This window comes from Lutra lutra, chromosome 11, assembly GCF_902655055.1.
Source record: "Lutra lutra chromosome 11, mLutLut1.2, whole genome shotgun sequence".
Classification (NCBI taxonomy): Eukaryota; Metazoa; Chordata; class Mammalia; order Carnivora; family Mustelidae; genus Lutra; species Lutra lutra.
The window spans coordinates 5,071,786-5,092,983 of record NC_062288.1 but is presented as its reverse complement, the minus strand read 5'-3'; the positions used below and the strand labels follow the sequence as shown (position 1 = coordinate 5,092,983).

Genomic DNA, 21,198 nt, shown 5'->3' with positions numbered 1-21,198 from the left:
GGATGTGCAGCCGGCTTAGCGTGGCTGTCCTGATGGCCTGGACGGGTTCTCACAGCTCAGGGAAAGTACTCACAGTGCAGCTGGCTGCCCGCGTGGCTCTCAGTACAAGCAGATCTGGTTCAAGACTGCGGGTAATCACTGCCTGCCTAGCCTAGACCCAGCTGTCCCAGGGGACGTCCCGATGGCAGGCCCTAATCCATCTGCAGTGCTGAAGGCCGCAGGCGCGGGGTCCTCCTAGCTCAGTGTTCCTCCGCGAGGAGGCTCTATGGGAGGGAGACTCACTGCACAGCCACAGGACGGCGGTGACCACACTCTGTGCTGCTGGCCCAGCGCATGTGTGCGCAGAGGAAGGCTTAGTGTCAGCTTTCCTACGCCTTCCTTGTGTTGTTGTTGTTGTTGTTTTAAGAGGGCTCCACACTCAGCGTGTAGTCCCACGTGGGGCTTGAACTCACGACCCCAAGGTCAGGACGCAAGCTGAGATCTACAGTCAGATGCTGAACCGACGGAGCCACCCAGGCGCCCCTCCATCTTCCTGGTTTCATTCACATGCAGACAGAAGCCCTGAACCCTCTCTCCCCTGGGGGGTTGCTGATACAGCAGCGAGTGCATTTGCTCAGAGTGGCCAAGGACTTGGGGGCACCATGCTGAATATTTTCATTTAAACCTACAGATGTTCAAAACCAGGCAGAACTGTCTGCAAGACATGAAGCAGTTGATTCTGTTTGTACTTCTGTATCTTCCTCCTGCTCCTCCTCCTCCTTCACTGTTTTTCTCTCTGCTCAACTGCGTCCTTTTTGGAATAGAATGTAAGCTCTTTGAGCCCCCCTGAGTCTTCTCTGTCCGGTTGCCCCTGTGCCTTGCAGGGTGCCTGGGACACAGTGGGGAGTAAGGAAGCATCTGTCTCATGAACTGATGCTCAAAGTCACCCCACCCCACCTCCAGCTTGCTCCCTTGCATTCTGGGATGCTAATACCACCCGACCCACACCTGTGCTCATCCTCTAGCTTCAATCCTACCAGAGTGTTCGGCGCCTGGGGCTCCCTGCGGGTATAGACGGTGTGTTTCACTCCTGGAGGGAGCCTGTGCTCCTATGGCCTGACACCCCATGACATCTAGCCTGGCAGTTCTGAATGCATTCAGGGATCGCACTTGGATGACACTATGGTGTGATGAACATGTCAATAACCATCCAGATTTCTTTTCAATTGCCAAGGCTGCATAAGGTGAATTACATTCATAGTACATAGCTACAAACATTTTGATATGATGATAATTCAAAATAGGACAGAGTAATAACTTCTAATATCCCGAGATGCTACTGATTTGGATGATGTGTCCCCTTAAGGGTCGGGAGAAGGCCAGAGGGGGTGACCCTTGCAGTCTGTAGACTGCAAAGGAAATTCTCATCACACAGCAAAACTGAAAATACTCATTTCCCTTATCTTTTCCCATCTCTATGTGACTTATTTAGATGACACATCTTCTTTTTCTCTCAGCTGTGAAGCCCTGCTCCTCTCCCTTCTGCATTAACTGTGTTCACTTGTTGGGCTCAAAGTCAGTTCTGACTACAGCTCCCTCCTGAGATGATTTTCGATTTCTACAGCCAATCTCACGAAAAGACATAGTAAAGAGGCTTTTCACCGTACGCTGAATTGACTGTTTCTGTAAGGTGGGATGTTCATTCTGTTTCTGCTTTCCCCACGGTGTGTTCCGTGATGGAGAAACGAAAGAAGGAGAAATGTGACTGGCCTGGGAGGGCCCTGCAGTCCAAGGGGACACAGGGCACAGGTACATCCTGGGTGCCCCCGACCCCCCACCTCCACCCTGCCCCAGGGGCAGCTCGCACGGAAACATTAGGCTAATGGGCACCATGGGTGTCTCTACATTTTTTGCATTTCTTGGGCCAAAACAGTGGGAGAATTCTAGGTGTGCTCACGGATACCTGGTAAACGGCTGGGAAGTTATGAAGTCTGTCTCCTAGGGGGCAAACAATGTAAAGGTAAGCAGGACGATGGGTCCTTACGGGTTGGTCATGTGCAAAGAGAGGGAGCTTCTGCATGTGGCCCCATGACTTCATCAAGGAAAGGGCGGAGACAGGAACAAGAGGTTGGCAAAGAGGGTGTGACCTGTCCATCTATCCGTCCCCGAGAGATGCATACAGTAGACACAGGGCAAATTTCCGTCCTTTCTAACCCGGTCAGGCAGGTTAACAGACGTTTCAGGTAGCCCTTTATTCACTGTGCATTTCAGAGGAAGGTGCGATCATCCGGTGTGTTCTGTACAGGAAGGCCGTGGTCGGCCTCACATCACACTTGCAGCGAGGCTGAGAGCCAAGACTTAATCCAGACCTTCGGTTTCAGAACCTTCTACAACCAGCACGACTCATCCGCTAGAGGCATTCTTTCAGGGCGAACATTTACGGCAGCCCCAAAAAACAATTTTCACGAGTTTACAGCTCAACCTCGTGTTGAACAAAACCATAGGATGGCCCAGGTTAATTCAACAATGTAGTCAAAATTCTAGATTCCAAACTTTTGAGGATTTCTGAAAGAGAAAGGAAACCCAGCCTCAAATATCCAACAGTGTGGGCCTGGGGCTCTGTCTGCAGGAGCCATAGAAGGGCCTGGGCATGGGAGCAGTGTGGATGCTGGGGACGATCCCCGTCTCCGCACGGAGGCCCAGCGTCCTACCGCACGTCCGCTCCGCTACGGGAGGTGGGCCCTTCAAGCCCACAGACTGCAACCCGCCCAGCACCGTGGTCTTTTTCTGGTTCAACCCTTTTGGACAAAGCAGCAGATCTCGCAGTCAATAACTCATGCCAGGTCGTCCCTATCTAACTCATGGAACAAGCAGCAAAAAGTGAGAGCTGGTGACCTTGAGCCTCGTGGGGCTCAGACTCTAGGTGACCTGCCACACAGATGCACGGGACCCGAGGGTGTGGGCGTGGTCTTGCCTCTAGCCTCTTGCAATGGTTTAATCCTGGGCAAAAGGGTTCCATCACTGGTCCCTGGACCTAAGTACTAGAATTCTGAGGAACCTGTATCCAGAACAGGGTTAAAAGAAAGGAGAGGGAAGCAGAGGAGAAAGAAAAGTGCTCCAAAGATGGAATGTCACAATCAGAGCCACGCGGCTGACCCTGTGAGTCTGTGAATTGGGGTGTGCTCAGGAAACACTAAAGCCACACAAGTACACGCTGTCTCCTGAAACGCAGGAAGGGCAGCAGTTAGCGGACGGGGCGCCCTCGCACAGGAAGTCTGGGGTCTGGGATGCACGCAGCTGGGTGGGGTCGAGCGCCAGAGCACCCTATGCCCGGGCTCCCAGGACACGGGGACCCAGGTGGGACACCCGGCTTGTGCTCTTGAGCTGCCCTAGGCAGGCAAGCTGCTGCTTTCCCTTTTCCTTAGTTTAAAAAACAAACAAACAAACAAACAAACAAACAGAAAAACAAAAAAAACAAAACCCAACCCTCTCCTTGACCATCTCTGCTATGGTACTTCCTCGGGTTGTGGCAGACTGCTTTACAAAGTTACCAAGAAGCTTCATTCGACACAATTTTGCAAACCATTTCACAGATGTGATGCTATCCGCCTTCGAAGTTTGCTTCACTTAGCACCTGTCCTCAGTGGTACGTTCGTGAAATGGGCTTCACATCTACAAACCGACTGCCTCATTTCAAAAAAAAAAAAAAAAAAAAAAGGATTTACCAACCCCCCAAATGACCATAAAGCGTGCACGGGAAGAGAATGAGTGGCTGAAAACCAAAACTAAAAGTACTGTATTTCTGGGCACCTGGGTGGCTCAGTTGGTTAGGCAACTGCCTTCGGCTCAGGTCATGATCCTGGAGTCCCGGGATCGAGTCCCACATCGGGCTCCCAGCTCCATGGGCAGTCCGCTTCTCCCTCTGACCTCTCCTCTCATGCTCTCTCACTCTGTCTCTCTCTCTCTCAAATAAATAAAATCTTTAAAAAAAAAATAAAAAATAAAAGTACTGTATTTCTGCACCGAACTCAGCCACTCTGCTTTGGAAAACTGCTTTACATTTTGCCTTATTAATAGTTTTTACTACGAGTAACTACCTTCTCGTTCTTTGGCACTTCATCAAATGCCTATAAGACGCACAGTTAAAACAGAGCTATGTAAGATAAATCCAACGGGTGTAAAAATTGGACTGGACCTAAATGTTTTCCCTAAATCAAATGTGGCTAAAAACGGAAGAACCAAAAAAACAATCAACAAACCAATTTTCACCTTCCTTGGTGAGGACAACCAGAAAAGGTTTTGAAGAGAAAACTGATTTAAACACTGCTTTGGAGAGGTGGTAAGTGACCAGCTTTTGGCTAAATTTCAGCAAGGGTCGAACTGAAAGGGGAAACAGAAAAGGGAAAACTGAGGAGAAACATTTCCTCTCCAGCACTCCATGTCCACCCCAGCTAGCATGTGGCCCTCGGCTGAAGAGTGTTCTGAACACGTGAAGCCCCTCACGGAACTGAGACGTGCTGTGCGCGTAACCTGTTCTGGCTTCGAGGACTACGCGCTCACTAATGCTTGCTTAAATTGAGCACATGTTCAAAAAATGGTACTTAGGGCATTCCCTCTTAAATAAAGTCTATTAAAATTAATCTCACCTGTGCCATTTCTCTTTTTGAATGTGTCTACTAGAGAACTGAGAATTATGGTTGTGGGTCTCGGGCTGATTCCTGCATTTCTTTCTTTTCTTTCTTTTTTTTTTTTTTTTTTTTAAGATTTTATTTATTTATTTCTCTCTCAGAGAGAGAGAAAACGCACACACCAGCAGGGAGAGGAAAAGAAGGAGAGGGAGAAGCAGGCTTCCCGCTTAGCAGTGGGCCTGATCCAGGACTCGATCTCAGGACCCTAGGATAATGAGCTGAGCTGAAGGCAGACGCTTACCCGACTGAGCCACCCAGGTGCTCCTGATTTCCTGCATTTCACAGATATGTTCCAGGGATGCTGGTGATTACTCATCTCTGAATTCTCTGTCCCCAGACAAGGACTGAAGATCCACCCCATGTGTCATGAGGCACAGAGCCCCCACTGCCTGCCTGCCTGCCCAGGACCCTTCTGCAAGGCCCCACACACGACATCTACAGACTGTGCCTGAGTGTGCGGTGTGCGTGCACAGGGCAGCCTGACCTTAAGGATAAGTTTTTAGGACACACTCCATCAGTAATAAAAGAACAGCTACTGAGGGGTGCCTGGCTGGCTCAGTAGGTAGAGCTCTTGACACTTGATCTCGGGGTTGTGAGTTCAAGCCCCACGCTGGGCATGAAGCCTACTTAAAAAACTTGTTTAAAACAAACAAACAAGGGGCGCCTGGGTGGCTCAGTGGGTTAAAGCCTCTGCCTTCGGCTCAGGTCATGATCTCAGGGTCCTGGGATCAAGTCCCACATCAGGATCTCTGCTCAGCGGGGAGCCTGCTGCCTCCTCTCTCTCTGCCTGCTTCTCTGCCTACTTGTGATCTCTGTCTGTCAAATAAATAAATAAAATCTTTAAAAACAAACAAACAAACAAACAAATGGACACATACAAACCATCAACAGAATTTTTAACACCCGTAGCTCCAGAGTCAACAACAAAGTTCGGTCTATTAGTAATAATAGCACTGCTTTGAAACTGTGAGTAAATGCAGTGTTTATAATGACAAAATAACCCTGTTATCTTCTCACGAATAAAACCACTTCACTCAAAACCACAGCCTTCTCTACCGAACGCGAATTGCACTGAAGACAGGTTAAACTGCATGTCACACCAGGATGAGCGAGTTGGGGGCCGCCCCAGGTAACAGTTCATGGTCTCTCTTGCCCTGATGGCGGGAACAGGAGGCTGTCGAGAGATCTGGGGGCCCTGGCAGTGGGGTCCTCTCCTTCTTGCTACCACCACCTTCCACTGAGCAGTGTGGATGCTGTGACAGCAGGAAGATTCTGCCAGGTTCCAAGAAGTATAATAAAGATCATCATCCAGCTGCGCACGGGGCTGTCCTTGAAAGCTCTTCTCCTTCTCCCGTTTCAGCCCAGTTTCACCTCTGCTGTGACAGCCCCACGTCCTGCGAGACGGAGAGGCCGCCTCAGCCACATGCTCCGAACGGCTTCGAGGAACCGGCTGGAGGCCTTCCATCCATCACCCCCGCCCGGTGGGGAAAGACAGCGGATGTTCAGGGCTTCACTGGAATCCTGCCTGGGTGATTTCAGTGGAAATCGACAGCCTACAGCCACATCCCTTGTGGGGGAAGTACTGTCCTGGCAGGCAGCCTTTCACAGACACACCCAAGACGTGTGGCTCAAAGGTCCCTGTAGCTCCCTCGCTCCCCAAAATAGGGCACATGATGCCGCCTTGGTTAACAGGTCAAAGCAAGTGTCAGAGGCTTTGAGGCAGGAACGTTGGAAAGGACCCCTGTGGCCCGTGGCCCACTGGGGTGCCTTCTGATAGTGTCCCTAGCTGCCTTTGCTGAGAAACAGGCCCACAGAGGCCACCGTGCATGCAGGGACAGGCGGCAGGGTCACCCCCTAGATCGGTACACACACCCCATGGTTGTATTTGATCTGAGACGACACTAGGTCACTGAAACTTCCCGGAAGACCATGTCCATTCCCACACTTCAAAGGATACTGGGAAGGTCATCGTCATGATTCATTCCCAGAGAGACCATCGTCTCTGATTCATTCACGTAACACACACTGGTTGCTTCGTGTGCCCAGGTTCTTCAAGCCCAAATACCAGCTGAGCCAGAAAGGAAGAGACCCGTTTCCAGCTTGGGACCCCAAGGGCAGAGCCATCTGGAATCAAGCCTCTGCTTGGATGCCCTGCGTTTCCCCTCATGGCCCCCTCCTCTCTATCCTGCTCCACAAATCCCCACTCCTGTCCACAAAGCCATCCACCCAAGTGTTCCCTGCCCCCGTGAACACCAAGAAAATAGTATGGTAGACATGGTGTGCAGGTAACTCAGCTCTTAAAAGAAAAAAAAAAAAGCTCTAATTTGTAGCATTTGCCAGTTTCTGTGGCGTCAGTCCTTCCAGCCCGGAGGACTTCAAGATCCCCCTGGCTGGTCCCCAGTGAGCCTGGGAGCTTCTCAGAGTCTGGACCCATTGGCATATTCCCGCTGGCTCCAGCCGTAGATGGAAATGTGCTTTCTGAGTTCCCTACAGGTTTCTGGCACTGGCCCCCACGCCGCACGCCCAAATCCTAACAGGCAAAGGGTGTGAGCAGATCTGCGGTAATGTGCTAACGTAGTTCCCGCTTGGACTGAGAAGAACCCCGGGCTTATGTGGCGGGTACAGTGGCCCGGCCCCGACCACTGCCGAGCCGTGGAAGCAGGCAGCGAGCTGGCTTCCTGGGCCCGCGGCCTCAAGGCGAGAGCCTTTTCATCTCACTGATCGAGGTCGTGGAAACTTTGCAGCGCAATGATTTGGGCTCTGCTCTGTGCCTAAAGCTCGCTACTTTTGCATAAAAGGAGGGGAAGCTTGTTTTTTTTTTTTTTTTTTCTGGGTTATATTTACACTTCCCAAATCAGAAAATGTCCTAACCAGATAGGACAGGTGGCAACTGGCAACCACAGCTCAAAGCCTTTTTTTTTTTTTCCATTTCTTTTCTGAAACCCCATCTAGAAGGAAAGTTAACGAAATGTCGGTTGGCTGTTTTATACTCAGAGCTAAGTATGCTTTCAGCAGAGCTGGAACAGAGCAGAACGGGAAATCGGGACTGGCGATCTAGCACCAAAAATGCTGTTTAACTATTTATTCTGGTAAAGAAGAACCCATCTTTATTTCCTTTACTAAATCCGTGAGGTACGATGTGAGCCTGGTGTTTAAGTTGTCAGTAAATATACAAAATACTGATATCTGCATGTACAAATAAACAAATAAACAAATAAACATGTACGTGCAGCTTTGGAGTCACGAACATGGAGGGAAGGGCCAGGATCAGAGTTTCTCAACCTTCTGCGGCCCAGTTTTTTCTGCACATACTCTTTTTAAAAAAAGAAATCCATGGTCAGGATCCAGAACACCATGACTCTGTGAATGGGCCCAAAGCTGACCATGTGAGGATAAGGTGCTTGGGCTCAATGGCAAGGCGTGAATCCAGGGGCTCGCCTGGGTAACAGGTGGGGACGTTTGGGGTGAGGTGTGACACCACAGCTAACATCCTCCAGTGGGAGGGACAATGTCAACCAAGGAAGGCTTCTCTGCCCCAAATACCAACTACACCCACAGAGAAACAGTGACCTCAAATAATCCACATGATGAACCTTAATTTCAGATGCAGCCTTCGATTCCTTCCCCTTCACTTCCTCTCTCTGGGGTCCGACTTGAGAGAGCAACGCCGCCCCCATTCTGGGCTTTCATTCTGTACATGCCCTGCACGCCTACTCAGTGCACAGAGCCCAGGTGCTGGGGCTGCTGACTGAGCAAATCCCAGAGGAGCGCTTTCTCCCTGAGCGGTGGCAGACCCTGCTGCAAACATGGAGGGTGGGCTCAAGTATGGTCCCAAAGGCAGTGAGAGAGAGGCCATGAGGATGTCTGGGGACATGCCACAGGTCTGGACATGGCTAAGGAGGAGCCCGAGCCCAGCTCCTGGATGGCCCCTGTCTGCCTCCCTGGGCCTCCACTTGGGCTGCTATCATGTAATCCTTCCTCTCCACCTGCTCCTTCCTGTTAGCCTTCAAACACACTTTCATATTTTCCTCTTACAAGTCAACCCACGGGTGGGGCTGCCTCCTACCCTCCACCCACTCCCTGGTGCTCCCCGACATTTTCATGTGGGCCTCCGACCCTGCTGAGCTGATTCTGGGGGCCCACCACTGATCTCCCAAAGGCCCTCTTCTCCAGCACAGCTTACCATTCCCACTCTTGTTATCTACTCTCCTTATAGTGGCCTCTCCGCCATATTTCTTTCCAGAAATTCTACTTGAATCAAACAACTTATTCTCTGCCACCTTCCTTGCCTTCTCTCCTAGACCACTACACACATTTATTTCCCAAGGCCCTTGGTGTTCCGCTGTCCCTCCCGCAGATCCTAGAGCTAGAACTAGCTCTCTCTCCACCTCTCACCCATCCTGCCTTCCGGAAGGCTCCTTGGCTATGGATGGCCAACAGATGTCAAGTAGACCCCAACTCCCCATGTGTTCCCATTCCATTCAGGGGAATCACTGTCATCACCAAAGTGGAGGCTGAGCCACGTCACACATGTTCCCAGAGCGAGTAAGTGGACAAAGATGGTGGCCACAGAGGACGGACATTCCCATCGCCCTGGCTCCTCCTGCCACAGCCCCTGCACACAGGCACAAATCATGCCTCCATGCCAACTGCCACCAGTGATCTTTGAGCACACAGATCTGGCAGGGTCATGTCCCAGAGCAAGCTGCTTTGTACCTCTCGTTGCCCACCCTCCTCCCTCCCACCCAGCCACAGCTGTTCCTAAAGTCCAACATGGCTCCCCTCGGCCAGCTGCTCAAATGTCAATGCTGGGAGTCCTCCCTGGCCCTCCTATCCCCTCTGCCCAGCTCAGCCAGGAGCACCTCTTCCTTTGCTACGTCCCTTTCAGTGAGCTCTGCAGGGCATCGGGCCATCACTCCCAGGCCTTGGCATGAGGGCATCACCCTGCCACCAAGAAGGGTTCTATCTGCACAAATGTGCTCAAATAGACTTTCCTAAGAGTCGGAGCAGCTGAGGTGGAAACAAACACTACGCCATCAGAAACGGTATCTGCACAAATCCCCACGTGAGCTTAGCCTGGGAAGTCCTCCATGGTGGCCCTGCTCCGGGTCTGACCTTGAGAACTTCTACGGTGTCATGGCCACTGGCATCCAGACACAAGCAGGCAAGGACAGGCTGGCCCTCGTGGGACAGAATGGAACCGGGCCTTGCAGGAGTCTGTCGTCCCCATGCACGCCCTCCTGATGGGTGTGTCTTCATGCTGGGGGGGGTGGTCACAAGAACACCGTCCAGTCTGGCTGGCCTCCTCCTCATCCCCTGCTCTCTCCTGAGACTCAGAGGCTTTTGCTACACTGACTGTGTCCTGCTCTCCTCTATGCCTCATTTCTAAGGGATGCTGTCTTTCCATGTGGTCACCGTATCAGGGCCTGTCCCTGAAGTCTGCTGCCAACACGTGTCCTGGGCACATGTCTGCCTGGGTCCCGCAGGACATCTCCCAGCGATTACACTGCAGTAGTCCCCATGGAGGACCATTCCCGGGGAACCCCTCTGCCCTGTGCTTCCAGGTGGGCGGGTGACCCCTGTCAGCACACAGGGACAGAAATGATGGGAAGCCTCCTGCCAGGAGCAATGAGCCAGATATGACTGGAGCCAGGGACAGAACCCCAGGCCCAGAGTCACTCCTCCAAGGGAACAACTGTGATCTCTTGTCCAATACCACCCAGGACACACACACACACACACACACCACACACATGCACACACACCACACACAATACACACATACACAGCACGCAGACACATACTACATATAACATACATGCACCACATGCAAACACACCTCATACACAACACACACACACACCACAGCAGAAACACAAACCACACACTGTACACATATACACACCATACATATACTACATACAATATACACACACCACATGCACACACAACAGGCACACACACCATACCGACACACATTACACATACACTACATATAATACACACACCACATGCATAAACACATACTACATATACTGTACAGACGCACACATCACACACACTATACACACACACAGAGACACAAACACACACATATGCACCACACACTCACATACCACATAAACACACATACACACATACCACATACACGCCACATATACTATACACAAACACACACATACACACCATGCATCACACAGCCACAGACAAACACTACAGACAAGATATACACAGCACGTGCAGAAACACACACATCACACACACACACAGGCAGCAGTTTCAGTTTCCTCCAAGGAATGTTCCGAATGGTGTGCTGTCCCATCCCACCCATCCACACCGACGCCTACTGCAAGATGGTCCTGGAGCAGCCCACGGTCTCTTGCTTTCCTGGGGGAACCCACACGCGGTGCTGCTCTGCAGGGCGCACGCCTCCCACGTGCCGTGGCTGGCGACAGAGTGGAGGTGCTAAAAAAAATAGTAACTTTTAGATGAGAAGCAATGCACCTACTACGTCACAGCCTTTCTTCCCAAACCTGACAGTCTCAGGGAAAATCCTTGTTTTAAGGCTACGTCTCCTGTTTGGTGAGATGCAGGAAAATGAGAGTCTTTCCAACAGGAATCGTCTTGGTTTGGAAATGTCCTGGTGACAACACGTCCCCTGTCCATGAGGCGTTCCAAGATAGGGGAACCACAAGACGAGTGATGCAGAATTTTACAAATTTCTCCACTCTTGCACAACACGTCAGCTACCAAGAGGCACGAGGAAACAGACGCAGCGAGGGGAGCCAGGATCCGAGGGATACTTGGCTTTTAGTTTTTGCTCCCAGGAAAATACAAAAACCCCAAACCCAAGACAGCCAGCGCGCTGAAGTCCGGCAAACAGTTTTCGGCTTTGTGCCCGCAAGGACGCCTACCATCCGGGCACGCTTGCGCTGGCGGCAGCAAACGCTCAGATGCTGCTAGATAATATGTCTCCCTAGCTAAAATGGGGTTTATCGGTTCAGAAGAGATGCATTTCACAGATAAAAACAACTTCCTCTAACTGCTGATTAGATAAGCAGGCTTAGCATCCGTCCTCACAGCCAGCTGCCCAATCTCCAATTAGACCAAGCTTGCTTTCTCTTTCCGTCTGGAAGAGCTCTCTGCACCTCCCCCACACCCACCACCTCGAGCTGCCCAGAAGCCTTCCAGCCACGGGTCCGCCCCTCTGCGCTGTCTTGGGATTCTGCCTGAACTTGACCATGAAGGTGACATGTGGCGCAGGAGTAACCGAGCAGCCCTATGTTAGTCTTCTGAGCCATCTGTCTTCGAACTCAGGACTCTGTGAAGCGATTTTTACTTTGGTCGAATACATAAAAAAAAAATAATAATAATAAAATTAATGTTTTCACATACTTAATCACTTTCCTGGATTCCAGGAAAAGAAAAAAAAAGTAGAAACAAAATATAGATTTATTTTTCTTTCCTTTTCTGCCAAGGTGACACTCACCCTGGACAAAAGATTGAAGAGAGAGACCCCGAGATCAAGCCCGTTTAGCTTTGAGAAGGCGACAGCGTCTTGCTGCAAACACCACACCGTGACACGCGACCTCTGAGAGTGAAGTCCTAAAACACCCCACAGGCAAGACCACGGTATCACCTCCCAGCTTGGGGGGCGGGTCCCACAAGAGAGCAGAGGCAAGGAGGAGGCGGTTCCAGAACTAAGTGGGGCCTGTAGTCTGCTCTCATCCACATAGAAGCCCAGGGTAAATGAAGAGTAGTGAGGACCCAGGGATGAGTATTCGAACTCATCCCAATTATCCAATTATCCGCTCTGGCATGCCCTGCTCAGCCCCGGGGCGGGGGGGTGGGGGGGCTCCAGTCTCTGGCCTCCTGCTGGGCCAGCTGGGCTATGCTTGGGGGAGCCGCATCCCCATCAGTCCCACAGCACTATTATGTCTCTGCTCGAGGTCAGGACACGGACACCTGCACTCACAGGGAGCCCAGAAGGAGGATGGGGAGGGCACTGAAGAAAAGAAGAAAATAACAAAGCTTGTAGTTTTGCTCCCCTGTGCCCCCGGATGCCAGCCTGGCATCGTCGTTCCTCCAAAGCCGCTGGCCCACGGAAGGAACCCCAAGCCGTCCTCTGCTTCCCTGGCCTGGCTGCCATGGTGGGGCGCGTCCGTGTGCGGCTGCCTTTAGAGGTCACCGAGTACACGGTCTGCGCGCAGCAGTTTCACACACAACCACTTCAGAGAGGTGAGATCTCTCATTTTTACAGCGACCACTTCAGAAGCACAAGCTTCCATCCTCTTAAGGAGATTGAATCCCTCCCCGCCTGCAAGTTCTCCTCCGAGTCTAACTTCAGTGCTTCAAGCTGCACTTCCGAGCTGTTTCCTCTTCCTCGGGCCCAGAATCGACCAGAGACCTCCCAAGGTTGCTCTGACATCTGCTCCCCATTCCTCCCTCCCTCTCTCTTTTAATCCAGGGGACCATATTTCCACACGGTCCTCCAGCATCCCCTCAACACGGGGTGAAGTCCACCTGGGAATAACCCACTGTCCCTATAAACACCACCACCCATCACGGGTGGCTCATTTCTACCACTCCCCGCCAGTATGCTGGAGACTAGGGTTGAGGTTCCACGTGTCTACACCTGGTCATAAGGGCTCATGGCTTTTCTGAAGCATCCCTTGTCTCTTAAAGCAGATAGGCGAGGGGTCTGCGTTGCTAAAGATTTCCCACCGTCTGGCATCTGGCTGTTTGTCCTTCTGCTTGGGTCTGGCAATGGCCAGCACTCCTGAGCTCTCCATTCAATTTTTTTTTTCAAGATTTTATTTATTTGACAGAGTGAGCAAGTGTATGTGAGAGAGGACACAAGCAGGGACAGAGAAAGAGGGAGAAGCAGGGTCCCTGCTGAGCAAGGAGCCCGATGCAGGGCTCGATCCCAGGACCCTGAGATCATGACTGAGCCAAAGGCAGATGCTTAATTGACTGAGCCCCACAGGCGCCTCCCCAAGCTCTCTATTCTGATCCCTCTCTTGTGGTTTGCCTATACCTGGGATCAATTTCTTGATTATTATTATTAATAAATTGCTCTTCCACATTAAGAAATGTGCTCCACACATTATCTTTTTTCTCTCTCCCTTCCCTCCAGTGAAGCCCCAACAGGTGCCCTCACCCCTTATCTCCTGCATCTTTGAAAGCCCTATTTTGCACAAATTGCTTTCTTTTTCTGCCTTTTACTGTCCTTTTTACCACCTGTCTTTGCTGCTCTGTCTTCAGCAAAGTGTGTTTCTCTGTTTTCACATGACCCTGGAAGCCCTTCTGCGAGATGAGTTTCGCTGCTGTTGCGAAAATGAGGAAACGGGCTCAGTGGCAACAGTCTGGCCAGAGGCGCCCGGCTGGGAGAGGGGCTGGGACGTGGCCCTTCTGAGTCTGAGCTGCATCTTCTCTGCGTTGCCTTCTCCCCTGCGCCACCTGCCCTCTCCATCCCTTTTCTAGGACCTGTGCTCAACAAAGGCACTTGTCTACGTGCTTGACTACTTCTGGGCAGGGAGGGGCTGCTTATGGTTTCCTGTTGTCTGTCCTCTGACGCTCCTCTGCTCTTCTGCCTTCTTCCCATGGAGCCGAGGACACATAGCTTCAAACGTGCCTCCCCGTCCTCCTGGGGGACGACTCCCCTGCCTTTCCCTACTGTCTCCCATTGCTCTGTATACCTAATTTGTTTAATGCTCCCTATGATGGGCCACTTCCATGGACACCAACCATTGCACACTAATGCTAGCTGGTTTCCCTCGAAAATCCCCAAGGATGGTTTCTAAAACTTCATCTCCAGGAAGCACAGGTGACGTCTTGATGGCTCTTGGGACACGGGCTTCTGGGATTCTCCATTCACTGCCTGTTCCTTCAAACCCTTCTCCTCTTGCCTGCTTGATTGTCTTTTGTGCTTTTGCATTTCTGGACCTCCTGGCAGAGACCCCTCGCCCCTCTGGCCCCGGCCCCTGCAAGAGGGCGCTGGCTCCCTGACACAGTGTCTTGCCGCCCACTTCAGATGGATTTCCTCGCCTGCTCTACTGCGTGGCCGCGGCTCTTTACAAACTCAGCAAAGAGGTTTGTCAGGTGTTTTAAATTTTGTAATTCTGGAATTTGTCACAAACTTCATCCTACAAGGAGAAGTGGAATGCAAATCCTACCCCATCGCAGGCAGTGGTGAGGGAGCACCGGCAGGAATCCGCAGGGAGTCACGGACAAGCACACCCCCCTGTACCCGGCTCCATACCACACTTGCCCCGGGCTCGCTGGCACCTAGAGCTCAAGCCTCAGCCAAGAGACCCAGCCCGGGAAGCAGTCAGCAGTGCCCGCCAGGGGCCTGGTGACCTTGTCCCAGCCGAACCTTCCAGGCCATGGTGGCTGACAAGGGACGGTGTACCTAGAATATTCTGAAGGCAGCTACAGGGAGCACGTACTGACCGCCACCAAGCGCCCTGCGTGCTGTCCTCTGCTCTCCAGGAATCAGGCGACTTTCAGTTCTCTAAAGGACACCCATCACCACCAGGGCTCATGGGCTGCAGGGCAGCTCTGGGGATGTCGGGGAGCGCTCCCTGGTTTCCCCCACAATGAACCCAGAGTCCTAACGCTGATGGCTAGGCTCTCCGATCACTTGAGAGCTTAAGTGAGCACATATTCACCTAATTTCTTCTGAGCCCCCCCGCCCCATGTCCCAGGTGGGTCATGAGCCCGTGCTTGTTGCCACCCAAAGTGCAGAGAACAGTACCCATGTCACTGGTGGTTTCAAGGTCGGATGAAGGAGACAAAGCAGGGCCACGTGACATTAGCCATTCATGCGCCACCTTTGCAAGCTTTTATCATATATGTACACCCTCACTGCCTTAATAGTTTTACTGAAATCTGACTTTCGACTTTATGTAAATGTGTCTTGAGAGGCAGTGTAACAGTAGCACAGTATATGATATACCAGAAACACTTGCAACAAACGCAAGACAGTCTTAAAAATAAATGCATCGATGAAAAAGAAGCACGCTCTTATGTGTCCCAACTCTGGGGACCCCTGAAATGACATGTGGAGAGCAAAGTGGAAAATCCAGAAGTGTCTGTGTGTCTGTGTGTCTGTGTGTGTGTGTGTGTGTGTGTGTGTGTGTATATATATATATATATATATATACCCTTATACCCAAAGTTTCACTGGTTTCTAAGACGTGAAAACACAGAAAATGCATTTCTTAGTTACTACATCAGGATGTCCTATAGAGAGACAGCTGTGATGGTCTTCATAATGAACCCTAAGAACTTCACACATGTCGCCCTCCTTGGCTGTGGGGGCTCACACCTGCCCCACACAGGATCCATCCCACCTCATGACCTCTGCTCACCCTTCATGATACTCTTTTGTGCATATAGGTGGCTCTCAGTGTCACCTTTGTTTTGTTTTCTTTTTTAAGAAAGAGAAAATAGGTATTCTAAGGAATTGCTGACTCATTATCTCATGACAACATGGTTTAAACGTGTGAAAACTAGTCTTTGAGTTAGAAATCAAGTCTCACGTTGACTCTGTGACCTTGGACATTTGGCTGAACTTCTTGGGGAGTCCGTGATAAAGACAACAGACCAGGTTTTGCAGACATGACCTGTGCTGTGCACATTAACCCTGGGGAGAGGCTGCAGGAATGTACGTACCTACCTCTGTATGGAAAAGGGGTACGCAAAAAGGCATTTTGACATTTAACCATTTCTATCCCTCGAATTTCATACTTGAAGTTGCATTTGGCATTTGAAAAACACGGCTGAGTGGGATAACATAAAATGGACAGATCTGGCTTTTTCTAAACCGAAGCTCTAAAACTAACTTGTCTGCCATAGCACATAAAATGTATCATTTTCACTACCTACAGTCCGTAATATCACACGTTCCTGCAGCACCGAGGGGATGGGAGACATTCTAGGGACGTGCCCCCACAGCGGGGAGTTCTTCCCCTCTGCCACGTGGGGGAGTCACTCCTCGGTGACTCCTCTCTAACCCCCTGCACACCGGGACCCCACCCTGCTGATCTTTATCCCGCATCTTCTTAACATGGCGGTTGAGGAGAAACAGCAAGTCCGATGATCTCACCCCCCAACCACTGACTTTGGAAGGATATGAAGGGACCGAGGTGTTAATGGACACAGAGCGTGCGACAGCCCGCCAATGGGACACCCGGATGGCCGACTCACCCACTCCTCTCTCACTCTTGGAGCTCTGCTGTCCTCCAGACGTGGTGGAAAGGTCTTCAGGGACCGGCATGGGCTCGTCCCCATCATCGGGAGTGTCACTCACTGGAGGGCTTTCCTTCCCTGAGGAAACAAGTAGTAGCTTGAATTTCTAAGGCTGTGGTCGCCTACAGCACGGGCAGCAGGGACCCTGCACACAGATGCATTTAGTTATATGTTACGTGTAATACGCAGTGATCTATTTAATCAGAATGAACAGTGGTCGGCAGACATTTTCACGGTCACTTTTCCATGCCAAGTGACCAAACTCCCACAATTTTATTTATGACGTCTGTGTCATTCCCCATTGCATGGCTACTCCAGGATTTATTTAAATCCTTTTTTAATTTTTGAATTTATGTTGTTTCCAATCTCTTTCCCTGTTAAGCAATACTGTGGTAAACATCCTAGTGGCCAGCCTTTGCCCGTGTTCTTAGTCAGGTGTTCCAGAAGTCTCAAGAGTGGGTCAAAAGGCCCCTATGTTATTTTTTTTTAAAGATTTTATTTATTTACCTATTTATTTATTTGTCAGAGAGAGAACACAAGACAGGGGAGAAGCAGGCAGAGGGACAAGCAGTCTCCCTGCTGAGCAAGGAGCCTGATGTGGGACTTGATCCCAGGACCCTGAGACCATGACCTGAGCTAAAGGCAGAGGTTTTAACCCACAGAGCCACCCAGGCGCCCCAGGCATCTGCCCTTGTAAGGCTTACCACCCGTTATCCCACATTTTTTCCTCCAAGATGGTCCAATCTACCCCCCCCCCCGTAAGTGGGCTTTGTTCCACCTTCAGACTCATTGTCATTCCAGGTCACCTGACCAGTTGTCTTGCTCGGAGCTCTGCATTCTGGCTCTGCTCACTGCCCTTTAAAGACCCAGAGAATATTCTGCTAGTGGCCCACTTTGATCCAACCAGGAGGGGAAAGCGAGCTTGCAAAGAGCAGGAATATGGAATCTGAGGCCTCCTGGGGCCACGATTCCTTCTGTGGAATTCTTGTCTTTGAAACTCGAAAATCGGTCCTCCAGGCTACCCAGAGGCTCATCCTGCACAAAGTGAGATTGACCGAAGGAACGTGCTTCCCGGGACAGCCATAGCAACTGCGACTGCATCAGAGGCTCCAGCAACGGGGATCCCGCCCCTCCCCACTCCCACCCCACTCCCAGAAATCCAGCACAGGGAAGCCACAACTGGCAGAAAACATGCTGTTTTTCCTTTGAAACTGAAACACCTGTATCTCCCAACCTAGACATTACTTAAAATTGGGTTAGCAGACACAAACACATGCAAGGAACGGATGGTAAGGCCCAAAGCTGATGCGAAATAACCCATCAGAGCCGCTCCAGAAGACCAGGGGAGACGCCGGCCCTAAATGAGGCCAACAGAGAAGTGGAAGGCGGGGGTCACACGCCTGCAGGCTGGGCTGGTGACCCAGCTTCCAGGCAGAGGACATCCCCGCACAGACGAGCCCAGACTTTGGCGAGGACTGTGCTGAAAACTAGAAAACCTGGCCAGGAAGATCGAAGTGTGCTCACACGTTTGAATAACCGTCTGGAAGAGCAACACCCACACTTCGGGGGACAGAGAAGACACGCTCAAGTGTCCCCAGGAGAGGACGTGACCTCATGGGCAGGCACTGAGGCAATGCTTTGGGGGACAGCCATGCATTCTCTGGGAACAAGACACTGTAGCAGAATATTTCAGCTTAGCTGCAGCTGCCACAAGTAGGTTTTCAGAAAGAGCATTATTGGGTCTATCTGGACAGCGAACGCCAGACGTGTCATTAAAGGCAGGGCAGGATTATAAGGATTTCACAAGAAAAAAACAAAAGCTGGAGAGGAACTGATGGAAAGCCTCGTTGATATGCATTAGGTCAGTGATATTTCCAGGACTCTAAACAGTGAGAAGTAACAGTGGCTAAAAGTCTCGTTGTGCTCAATTCCACAAATGTGGAACCACTGAATGGGAGAATGTAGGAGGCAAATGGACCATCTAATAACTGGGTTTTCCTTACCTGTGCCTCGAGCAATGGTTTTCAGACAGAGGACTTCAGGGAGGTGGTCAGAGGAAACTTTTTTACTCAGAACTTCAGTACATAAGACCAGACTTCAGTGTCAAGTGGAGGCTATCGTGGGGGGGGGGGAGGGTGGGAGACTGGAGACCCAGGCCACCTGCCTTCTCAAAGACCTCCTGAGGACTCCCCCTCCCCCAAAACAGACAGTGGAGACCCCCGGATGAGCCAACTGACTCAAGATTAGAGGTGTTTAGAGCAAGGTGGTGTGCACGTGCGTCTTGGTGACTAACCAGGTGTCATTATTACAGGGTAGGAGTGGGAGGCTGAGCAACAAAACTTTATGGGCATGTTTTATCTTCCCTGTGACACTTCCTTTTGGAATACTCCATGATCCCCCTGGTTAAAGAATTAGGACCTATCCAATAGAGGTACATGGGTCTCTGCTCTACTTAGCTAAAGCATGTACATGTAACTCTGATTACTCTTCTCATAATTTAACTGCTCTGTGGGTTACGGAATAAGGCTAATCACACCGTATTGAGGATGGTTATATCTTAGAAGTGCCTGCTAAGTGTTCTGTGGGTCTGGACGGGCTCCTGCACTGAATGAAATGCCAGCTCTCCAGCACCAAACAGCCCGTGCCTCAGTCCTCCCACTGCTTCCTGCACGGGGAGAAAGAGGAAGAAGAAAGCAGCAGGGAGGGTGAGTCCAAGATGCATGGGTCAGGCCCAGCAACGGGAGCTCCCTATGTGGGAGAAACACATGGGCAGAAGGGAGTGTAAACAGTCGTCCCCGGCGTAGACCTAGAGGAGAGGAGAGTGAGGTAACAGTCACCTTCCCTCCACCACCTCCAAGGGCCCTGCTGTCACACAGTCTCCGTTCACCTTCGCTCGGTGAGAGATTTTAGGAGGCGGCCTGATTTGCCTGAAAGCCCTAAAGTCTGGGTGGTGCTGAGGCTGACTTACTCCCATGAGCCCTGGTGCCCCCATGGCCCCATTCGCTCATGGTTGGAGATTTCTACAGTGAATATGGACCCCTTTGGGAAAATGTTCCGGTCAAGCGAAGATTGTTCGTGTGTTGATTTTAAACAAATTCGCCTCATGAACCACTGAAAAGGCAAAGCCGTGGAAAGATCATAAGAGATACAAAAGTAAGGTTGTTAGATCAAGTCAACGCATCCCAAACACCAACACACAGTCGACCTGGGATACAGTATGGACAGAAACATGGAGGAAGTCACCTCTCTAAGAGAGTTTCCTCAACAGACAAATGAAGCTAAAAACCGTGATGTTGGTCTAACTCACAGGGCTCCTGTGAAGATAAAATAACAATGTGTGTGAGTGTGTATATGCTGAAGAAGCCTATGGGCCCATTTCTACACGGCAGCTGACCACGGAACCATGAGGTCTGTGTGCACCAAGTACTCTCATCTCCCCCAAGTTCACGTACAGAGACAGACAACATGTGGGGCCGTAGACAGCGAGAGATCGAGCGCTCCTCCTAGAATAACTTAGGAAGTGCAATGTAATCTCACTTAGAAAAACGAAAGAGGGGCGCCTGGGTGGCTCAGTGGGTTAAGCCACTGCCTTCGGCTCAGGTCATGATCCCAGGTCCTGGGTTCGAGCCCCACATCGGGCTTTCTGCTCAGCAGGGAGCCTGCTTCCTCCTCTCTCTCTGCCTGCCTCTCTGCTTACTTGTGATTTCTCTGTCAAATAAATAAATAAAATCTTAAAAAAAAAAAAAAAGAAAAACAAAAGAAACTTCTCAGCAATTATTTAATCTTACTACTTGCTTTTGCTTCCAATAAAGCATTACCTGTGAGAAGTGTTTGGGGCAAAGCAGATGAGAAAATTGTATAATGAGCTTATCAAAAGCAAGCAAGTTAATTTCTCAAGTAGATTATAATTCATTCAACAAAGTTCTGTGAGTCCCCATCTCCCAAGTGCAGGAGTGGCTTTTATATGCAATTACCCAGGGGAACATAATTCCTGGGGGTAAAGAACAAGTCAGAATACAGATTCCCAACTCTAGAATAGTGGAAAAGCTTGCATCCCAGCGTCCTGTCTGGCTCCCTGTGGGACTTCTGGTCCATTCCTGAAATTTCCCCAATCTCAGCTCCCTGCAAATGGAAAATGGTACCTGTATCTTCTTCACTGGGTGCTTGTAATGTTGAAGAGAGACAACACCCAAGGCAGTGTTTGGTAAACGTAAGCATTCAATCAAGCGATTTCCTAGGATGACCCTTTCGGCTTCCATTTCAGTAGAAACTAGCTTCG

General features: G+C 50.7%; 1 protein-coding gene across 6 annotated transcripts in view; it reads right to left on the bottom strand.

Moving 5' to 3' along the window:
- The window catches only part of IKZF1 (IKAROS family zinc finger 1), a 93,013-nt gene that overhangs the window by 54,487 nt on the left and 17,328 nt on the right, over window positions 1–21,198 (bottom strand). For all 6 annotated transcript variants that reach the window (XM_047694242.1, XM_047694244.1, XM_047694248.1 and 3 more), the window contains one exon: window positions 16,878–16,997. In XM_047694242.1, coding sequence (XP_047550198.1) covers window positions 16,878–16,997 — 120 coding nt within the window. The remainder of the gene's footprint in view (window positions 1–16,877; window positions 16,998–21,198) is intronic.